The sequence below is a fragment of the Pseudopipra pipra genome, chromosome 5 (genome assembly GCF_036250125.1).
Source record: "Pseudopipra pipra isolate bDixPip1 chromosome 5, bDixPip1.hap1, whole genome shotgun sequence".
In the NCBI taxonomy this organism is placed as follows: domain Eukaryota; kingdom Metazoa; phylum Chordata; class Aves; order Passeriformes; family Pipridae; genus Pseudopipra; species Pseudopipra pipra.
The window spans coordinates 29,474,312-29,484,534 of record NC_087553.1 but is presented as its reverse complement, the minus strand read 5'-3'; the positions used below and the strand labels follow the sequence as shown (position 1 = coordinate 29,484,534).

Genomic DNA, 10,223 nt, shown 5'->3' with positions numbered 1-10,223 from the left:
TGGGCTCCTCCAGGGGCTGCAGATGGGTCTCTGCCCCCCAATGGTCCTTCGTGGGCTGCAGAGGCAAACCTGCTCCACCATGGTCTGCACCACGGGCTGCAGGGGCCTCAGCTCCAGTGCGTCCTGCCCCTCCTTCTGCACTGACCTTGGTGTCTACATTGTGTTTCCCATGTTCTCATTCTGCTCTTCCCTGGCTGGAATTCTTTCTGTGCAACAGCCTTCTGTTCTTAAATACGTTATCACAGAGGCATTACTGTTACTCCTGATTGGCTCGGCCTTGGCCAGTGGCAGGAAGCCCGTCCTGGAGCCAGCTGGCATTGGCTTCACTGGGCAGGGGAAGCTTCTAGCAGCTTCTAACAGAAACCCCCCCTGTAGCCCCCCCGCTACCAAAACCCAGCCACAGAAACCCACCATATTGGTTTATCTAGTTCTCCAGCTAAATAAATTAATTGATGTTTCTAGTGCAGTTAGACTATACTTTTTTATAACTAAGGTGGGTTTTTTTTGCAGAGACTGTTTTCACAAAATTTGTACATTCTACACTATGCAGAAGTTGGAAATAGTACGGTGTATCAACAAATTTTGTTCTCATTTTCTTCAAAGGTTTCATGGTACAGTATTTTTGGCTCTGTAGCAGGAGGAAAGAATATGAAAGTAAGGTTGAATAACAATAAACTTCCGAATTCAGGAGAACAGGTAAGACAGAGGTAAAACTTGTTTAGGTCATACTCTCTTCCTCTAAAAAACATCAACTTTCTAAATCTATATATCTGACATATATTTTGATCATGTAACTGGCCAAGCATTTGACAAACTTTTTGATCTTTACACCAAAAAACTTCTAAGAATCTTTTTTGAATAATAAATTATTCAAAAACCTAAAGTTAAGCAAGTCTCTGTCCCTTCTGTTATAACTATGTTCTTTTGAGTGGTATCTAAGAAATGCAAAAGTAAAAGAAAGTATATCGTGTATTTCTATAGTGTGTTTCAGACACTACTCTCTCCAGGAATTCAAAAAAAGAGAAATTATAAATGGATAAAAAAGTTATTATTTTTCTTAATTGCGTAACTTCTAGCAGCCATTTCTTCTTAACCAGATATTGCCTTACTTAATTCTGACAATATGATAATGTAAGTCCTTCAATAACCTACAGGTTCAGACATGATTGACTTGTAGGTTCATGCTTTTTCCTTTTCATGCTGTGAGCATGATTGATCATGTTGACTGTGTTGGTAGTCTTATGTTATTTTTTCATTATAATTTGATGCTTAATTTTTTGAAAATTTTAAAAAATTTTTTGTTTTGTTGTTGTTTGGGGGTTTTTTTGTTTTGTTTTTGTTTTTCATTAGTGTAGTTTTGTTCTTTTTTCTTTGGATCACATTCTGCTGTTTCTGCACAGACAAGAGAGAGTTCTGGTTTTCATTCCCTTATGCATGCTATTAGATTGTCCTCCTGAATGACGACTGTGATCCATCCAAATACTGTGATTTAAGAAAGGGGCAAAAAAGCTTCAACATATCCTTTTCAGCAGATTTTTCTGTAGTCTCAGACCTGAGTGATCATTTTTATATCTGGAAATCTTCATGGAGAGTTCTGTTCTTTGCAGAGCAGGTCCTGAAAGGACCTGGGATATCCTCTGCCCATATCTGATACAAGAAGGTGGCATGTATGGAGGAGAGCAATATGCTCTTTCTCTGGAAGCACAGCTCAGGGCCAGAATGTTTCCAGCTCAATGACTGCAAGCATGCACAATCACAGTGTGAATGTTCAAATGGACAAAAGTGTCTTAGAAAAAGTCCAGCTCCTGATACTTAACTGTTCTCTTAGGTTATGTGTTCTGTGTATGCAACAGCATTCCAGAAAAAACTGATACTTTTTTCACATATCATTTCACTGTTTTCTCATTGTTTTCAAGAACCTAGTGTTACATGGAAACATTACAATCTAGATTGCACTTTGGATCAAAGATCATTGAATAATTTTTTTAACAATAAAAGTTTAGAACATGAGATTTGTTTTTGCTATGTACAGCAGGTGTAACTAGAAAATATTTTTATTGGTAGATACCAGCTGATGGGAAGAGCCTCTTGGAAATACAGGGCTTAGATGCCAATGAGAAATATGTATTTGCAGTTGCAGCATATTCTTCTGATGGAAAACTTATTGGTGAAATTGGGGAAATGACTAAGCCAATCCTTGCTTATCCACCCCTTTCTGCTACTACTGCTCGATCCTATCTAACTCAGGTAGGGTTTGAGTCTGATAACAAACACATAATTTAGTTTGGTTGTAATTACTTGTTGTTACTGGTAGCTCTAAAACTGAACTGCCTCTGCTAAAAACTCCAGACCTTCTTGTGATAGGCAAAAATCACAATTTCAGCATAACAAATAGTGTATCTGAGTAACTCAATTCTCAATTCATAATTATTGAAAATTCCATGTTAAGGGTAAAGGACTCTCTCAGATAGTTTTCTTACCTCTGTCTCTGTTTTTCAGTCTGCATTTAACTTCTTTCTTCTTTTTCATAGTTTATTTTTTCATTTTTGTGATTGAGACCACGTACTAGTAATCATCTTATTAGTCATAGGTATGGCATGAAAAATGTGATTGGACTTACCAGGTATCAAAGCTAACCATTTTCATATTGAAATTAGTTTTGTAATGTCTTGTGGAAGATCACAAAGACTCTTTCAGACCTTCATCATCATTTTCTGTGTTCTTAATAAAGGATATTTAAAACAGAATTTAACATGGAGAAAACTTAAATTGTCTAGCCCTATAGATAGATTGTGGGGAATGATTAGAGGATTTCCTAAAATATTCCAGAGTAAGAATTTGTGCCTACTTGTTTGGCTTTGTTTACATCCCATTATACAGAGAAGCAGGGCATTCTGCACTATTAGCGAAAGTAAAATAAACTTAGATGAAATAATATGCTTTCAAAAACTGCAACATGAGACCTGTGAAGTATTCCACAAAGTGAACTTAGATCCTTGGTCCACAGTCAAGAAGCTCTTTTGCTTTCTCTGATGCTAAATCTGAACCAAACTAATATTGATAGAATCAGATTATTACTACATGTGTTTTATTCAAATATGCCAGAATATTCTTAGAGAAATTGTATTTTTTCATGTTGGGGGGGAGTTTTAAAACCTTCATTATACTATAATCAGATCTGGCACGGTTATTTGATGAACATGTCAACTCGCTAAGTTTTGTTTGTTTGTTTTGTAGGTAGCCTATCAGACTGGAAACTTTAGGTTAGCCAGAGAAGCATTTTCACCAGTGTGGGATTATTTTGTTTTAAATTCTTCTCCACTGCCTGCCAATGCAGCTGTTATTTCTGCAAGGAGTAATTTGACTATATCTGAAAAAAGGTAACTGGCGAAAACAAAATTAAAATAATAGTTAATTATAGATATGCACATTTTATTTTAAAGAGTTCCAGGTTGTGCGATTTTGCTAAGGCTTATGAAATGAAAAACATTCTGAAAAAAGAAGCGTGAAATATGTTATAAAAATATAGTGGTTTATAATTAGCAGAGGATTTTTGCTATTTATGGAACTTCTAAGATTTACACACCTAATTCTTTATAATGACTGCTTTCTTAAGATAATTGGGAAACATATAAAGTGGGTGCTAGTTTTGTGTGATGCATTTTCATATGCAAAATGTATAATATGCACTGAGTTATTAACTTTTAGATTAAGAGAGCAGTAGAGTTCAGAAATTGTGAAAATTTTGTCAAGAACACCACTCAAAATAGGTAAATGCTTGCTAATTTTGTTTTGGAGTGGCTATATAATTTGCCAATAACCTTTGCATATAATAAAAGGGCTTTAGAAGAGGTATTTAAAATTAATTCTTTTATAAATAAATTTCAAATATTCAACCATAATATTACAGGTTTTTCATGATGACAAAGCCCAGCTAGAAGTTTTGTGGTTGCATTTACTGAAATTCAATAGATCCAGAATCAAAATACATGAAAACTTAATTTACTCCCAGATAAAAGATATTTTTCTTAAGTAATAAACATGAAATATTGTAATAAAATAATTTTAGTTGTAAGTCAACTATTTATTATTTTGAAAATGAATTAACATCCAATAGAATTGAACATAAATAATCATCTTCACTTGTATGTAATTCTTTTAAAACTAATTCTTTCATTAGAAAAGTTTTGGCGAAGTTGTGGAGAAGGTACAGAAAAGTTTCACAGCATCTCTGTTTCAGTTTGACAGACTGGCTTAGTCTTGAAATTGTAATGACAAGAAGCAACTTTATTGCATGTGTATTAATAGTTCTTGAATGTTTCAAGAATTAAAGAAGAAATAAAGATCTTTGTTTCAAGAAATAGGTATTAGAGGGATTTCCTCTAAGCTTTGTCAGAATACTTCCATTTCCTCTTTACACACAGAATAACCAGTAATCAGCTATTCTGAGACGTAGCGAATTTTGTCTCTGTATTGTTTTTATATACTTGCATCAGAGCCCCTGGTTTTCTCATGGCAATGCTGTTTGGTTGCAACCAGATAGCACAGACTTTGTGTGTTTTGATTCCTGTTATGGGAGAAAGTAGTGTGTCTAAGTGTATTCTTGTTATTCCAGGCTCAGCCAGACCACTGGTATATATCCTGTCTGTCCTTCAAGTGCCACCATGTGTCTGATACTAGCATACAAATTGACTGAGGGTCTTGATGTTACATGCCATGGCAGCATTTGGGATTTACAGGCAGCCTGCAGACTGCATTGATGCAGGCAGATAATCACTAGACATCCTATTTCATGATTATGTAGTTTTTTAAAATCTATCCCTGGCCTAGGCAACAAAGCAGGAATGCAAGTCTGATTATTGTGCTGGTTTTTTGCATTTGTTTTTCATTAATATTTTTTTCATATGCAATTATTTTTTCTTTGAACACACGCAGCTCTAGAGATAACATTTGAATGAGTCTTTCAGATAAATCAAATGAAGACAGAAAATTTTAAATAGATGTGCAAAGCAGTTTCAGGGATTTTCACTGCTTTTCTGACAGTTATATCCAAGCCTATTATTTTTTTTTTCTTTACAATTAACATGCAGTATCAGACAGTTTCAGTTTTACTGATTAGTAGCTAAGAAATTGGACTAACCTGAAAGTACACACGAACTAAAGAAACAGCAGAGGGAGCTGGAAGGAAAGAAAACCTCTTGTTTCCAGCCAGAAGCCCTGTTGGTGATATCTTGGTAATGTCAAGTATGTGAATGTGTCTGTTTGATCTTCCTTCTCGAATTTCAGCCTTTTTCAAGAAATGCAATCGGGGAGAAGAAGGAATTTATTTCTTGTGCTTCAAAATCATAGGATTTTTACTGTAACAAAAATATTAAAAAAATATAACAAGGACGAACGCCTCCCTAGCCTCAGGGAAGAAAAAAACCAACTAAAAACAATGGGACAGAAAAGCAGGCAGAAGAAAATTAATTCTTTTGAGTCTTGTAATACAAGACATCACTTGTGTAAAGGAGTCTGTTAGTGATACTTAGTAATGGGCTTCACAACTGCATGTATCATTGACAGAATACAGAAGATTAATGTGTAAAAGGAGACAGCGAAAATAAATAAGCTGTAGAATCCCAAGTTTTCAAAGAAAGTTGAAAATAGGTTTCACTGGATTAGATGAGAGAAATAAGGAAAAGTTGTCTTAGAATAGTAGAAAGTGGACAGCAATTTTAAAAGGAGTCATATTATTTTTATTTAATTTTTTAGAAATGTTAAGCTTTTTTTTCAGTTTAACGTATAAATCTTATTTCCTGAAGAAGCTGTAGTAAACCTTTTGGTCCATAATTTTGAAACTAAAGACTCCATTTTAGTATAATGCGGTTTCAGGCATGTGAGGATCTGAATCATAATTAACATGCTTTTACTGTTCTTTTGCTCTTGTATTTCATAGGTTACGTTTTGAAGCTGTATCTCAGACTTCTCCTATTACCTTGTACCTCTTTCTGAGGAATATATTTGCTGTCTCTGACATTGGTGTCATGGAAGGAGCACTCTTCTGTGATTCCATCTCTTCCAATGAGATATTTTATAAGGAACAAGTATGTGTGGTTTAAAATAATACACTGGGTTTGATTTTACTTTTTGATTAGCTTTATTTCATCATTGCAAGATAGATGTTGCAATCTACTAATCCTATATTCAGAATACTCCACTTACTGTGGGTTATATGGTCTTTCTTTCTGAACTACTTTAGAAGCTGTTGGTTATTTGTGTCCTGCTGGAATGATGGTTTCTGAATCAGTTATTGCCTGATCCAAAGCCCACTGGTTCCTACTGAGAAAGAATTTTCCTTGACTTCAGTGATGGTAGATTATAATTTAAGAAAGAAATATAATAATTGTTACTTTAGTCCTACTAAGATGTACCTTGAATTTTTAATTTTAAACATTTCTGCTATTTAATACATATATTTTAATTAAGATTTAACTTCTAACAGGATTTCATGGTTTTAATATACTGATTGTCTTCTACCTTATTTCGGACTTCTTTATGGTATAATGGCATATTAATGACCAAAAAAACCCTTTTTTTTTGGATAATAAAGCTTTGCCTTCTGTATTATTACATTCCTATTCTATTATTTTCTTTGCTGAAGTACTTATCTTGTAAAAAATGCAAGCAGTTGATTACTCGGTGATTTTACTGGATCTACTCATGCTTGCAAGGACTTCAGCAGATGACTTGAAGGGATAGGAAGGAATTGTTATCCTTCCCTTCCCTACTCTGAGAGGTTAGCACGTGAAATTTCCACTCCACACAGGCTGAGTTTGTTAACCAGATTTTGTAAATTATATGAGCAAACTCAGAGTGCACAATTAGATCAAGAGAAATTGTTTCCTTTAGAATCATGAATAATATCACATTTTTAATACACTTCTAACAGGTGTCAATGTAAATTAATTTTTAAACTTTCATCTTACTTGCTGCTTATGCTGCTTTTGAAACTGCAGTAACATTTGTCTTCTTCCACTCTCAAATGATTTAAAGCAACAGAATTCATATTTAAATCAAAAAGTGTTTTTTCTTTTACAGGTTGCTAGATTAGCAGAATGTGAAACAATGACTGTGGCAATTGAACTTAGCAGCTGGTTGAATGATGCAAGTTACACCCTGCAGTCTGTTGTACAATGTTATGGTCTCCTTGCTCCACTTATTTATCACAAGATTTCTTCAGTGCCAGTAGTTCAGGTGAGAGCATTTTAAGACAAAGCAGCTCTCAAGCCATGCAGTTACAGTGATTCAAATTAAACTTATAATAGAGAGTACAATGGGAGAGCTAAATATCTAGGCTTCGAGTTCTCAATAGCTGATGAAAGAAAAGTCTTTTATAGTTTTATGTGTCCCCAATGCATATATGTTCAGTGTAGGCTGCACACATTCTGGTCTCAGGTATAACAAGGGAACTGCAGAATATTGATTGTTTCTTCAGGATTATTTGTTGGTATTTTAAACTATAGCAGAATCTATGATGTAACTTCTACTTGAATGTTATTTGCAGATGGCAATTTTGAGGAATTTGTGTATGGGGTTTTTTGTTGGGTTTTTTTTTTTTTTGAATGTTTGCTTCATATACAAGTTTCTTCTTAAAAAAAGAAATCTATTCAATGTTTTGTTAATGCAGTCTTTAGTTTTCAGGCATGTGCTCCTTTCCAGAGGCAAGCACCTTTTCTTTGAAAACAGAGTGCCTGAATCCTTTCCTGTCGTTTCTGAAGCAGCAGATGTGTTTTTTAGATTCAGCGAGGATACAGTAGAAAGGTGCAATTTTTTCCTCCTCTAATTAGGTAGCTTTGTTAGGGGGCAGCAGTAAGAGCATGTTTGCTCTGTGAGAAAGGATGAGGTAACTGCACTGCAGACAAGGCACAGACTAGCAGCATCTGAACATGGCAGACAGAGCAGGGCATGGGTAAGAGGATCCACTGACAGTCCAGAGAAGGTGAAGTTATTGGGCTTGCCTGGGCTTCATCCATGCAAAAAAGTCAGGAGCTGCAGGAGTTGGAGCCAGAGACTGGAGACAAGGCTACAACACAAGTCTGAGGTCTATCCAGGAGAAAGAACTGAAGACCAGCACACCAATACCACAGCTCAAGCAGGGACTGAAGGCTTGTGTTTGAGTTTAACTGGGACTCTTGGGCCCTTGAGGAGAAGATATGAGGGGATGTCTCAAGAGAGGATGCTCAGGGGAGAACTACTGGAGGACTGAGGGCCCTGAGAAGTTTTTAGAAGAATGTTTAGAATAAAAATATAATCTATTTAATTAGGGGTAGCCTCTTTCTTAAGAACTTATTGGCTGTCATGACCTGCTAAAGGAACAGCTAGCCACTGGAAATGGCTCCTGTTTCAGATTTCCTAATTTAAGTGAAAATAATTTAGTCACATGTTCTTTTCATATCTGATAGACAAAAATGGTGCAAAGAAGTATTTTATTTTTACAGCATACAGGAAATATTTTAATTTCATTTGAAATTCTGACCATTTTGATATCTTTTTAAGCAGTCCTCCAGTAGAAGTAGTATGTCATCTCACTGAATTAAGCATTCTTGGATTTTATGTTAATTGAATCAGCAAAAATATCTATCATCTATCTGTAAATTTAACATCTGTGATTTTATGTGACCATGTCATTTATTCCAAAGGGTTATGATTGAAATCTTGACACGGTTAAATTAAATGGAAATTTTATTTTTGGCACTTGTAGAGTTAACATTGATTTTATCCATTAGATTTCGAAGTATTTTTAAAGTTCACCATCAAATACAATAAATTGTACAGAGGTACAGGCTTGTGAGTGTGTGGCAGACTCCAAACTTTGTTTTAACCCTTGTATTTACAGATTCTCATTAAGTGCTTGGCTGTCCTCCAAGAAATTCCAAGTGATATTTTGCAGAGGAGACAAGAAGGATGTTATGAGAGTATTCAGCATATGATAGCTTGTACTTCATTTTATACAGCAAAGGTATGGCATTATTGTGCTTAGAGCTTAATTTGAGATACAGCTCTTGTCATTTAGAGAAAAAAACGAGATTTAGTAAGCTGGCCTTCAGAATGATATCTTAGAGAACCAGCACTCTTAAATAGTAAAGGTATACAAATATTTATTAGTATGTTTGTATCAATGCATTTTATATAATAATAACATTTTGACTTTTTAGTATTAATTTGTTCAGAAAATAGACTGAAGCTATTACTCCATGACATCAAATCTATATTTTATGTCATTGTGTGTATTTTTACATTTAAGGTAGTACTATTTTCAGTAAGGCCTATATGTAATATATGAGTTTAAAAGTCTACTTACTGCAAATAAGCCATATTTGTAGTTTTAATCAGATTAACATTTCTGGTTTATTTGCTAATTTGATATGAGAGAGTTTGTATTATTTGTCTCACATGCTGGCAGAAATATAAACACCTTGAATTTTAGCCATAATATATATCTGTAGATGACATTTATGATTCAGATACTCAATCTATTTAGTGAGATAAGGAGAAAGACGGTACTGGATTTTTTTCCTCAAGTACAGAGACATGCTGCAGTTAAATTACTCACCATCATAAATGTATGATACTGAAAAAGTCAGCTTTCCTCTAGCTTTGAGTATGCCTTAACTAAGAGCTCATAGTGAAACTGAGCTGTGGCTAATGGTTTGAGGGATTCCAGTGTTGGTAATTCTTTACCCTGGTCTTATAGGAGCTAAATCTCTGTGCTCACCTCACAAGACCAGATCAATATCAAATGACCCTAAAAGTTGTCTGCAAGAAGACCCAGTTGTATGAATCAAATATTTCATGGCTGTGAGGCTGAGAGCCAAGGGCAATGCTATGTCTGGCAGGGCAGCACCTAGTGGTCAGGTTCAACCAGGAGCCCAGATTATCAGATGAGTTCGTGATGATGAGGCAGGTCAGAACTGAAGCTGGAAAGTCAGTCCACAGGTCAGGCTAAGGTGTGGTAAGTTTAGATAGGATCAAAAATAGCCCAGCAGGCTGGTGCCTCACAATAGGAACAGTCTGAGATCAAGCTGAGAAGTTGGTCCGTGGGTCGGGTGCCCAGTCCAGAGGATCCATTGCCAGGCCCAGGCATGGCTTGGACCAAGTTGGAGACCAGCATTCATGATACACAGGAGCTGGCAGGGACTGTAGATTTAGGCTTGAGCTGAGAGGGAGCTCCTGGTCCCACG

General features: G+C 35.5%; 1 protein-coding gene across 6 annotated transcripts in view; it reads left to right on the top strand.

Annotated features, from left to right (window-relative positions):
• CFAP54 (cilia and flagella associated protein 54) overlaps positions 1–10,223 on the top strand; it is a 105,749-nt gene that overhangs the window by 34,194 nt on the left and 61,332 nt on the right. For all 6 annotated transcript variants that reach the window (XM_064655400.1, XM_064655396.1, XM_064655399.1 and 3 more), the window contains exons 22-27: positions 604–696; positions 2,065–2,247; positions 3,238–3,380; positions 5,939–6,086; positions 7,081–7,236; positions 8,879–9,001. In XM_064655400.1, coding sequence (XP_064511470.1) covers positions 604–696; positions 2,065–2,247; positions 3,238–3,380; positions 5,939–6,086; positions 7,081–7,236; positions 8,879–9,001 — 846 coding nt within the window. The remainder of the gene's footprint in view (positions 1–603; positions 697–2,064; positions 2,248–3,237; positions 3,381–5,938; positions 6,087–7,080; positions 7,237–8,878; positions 9,002–10,223) is intronic.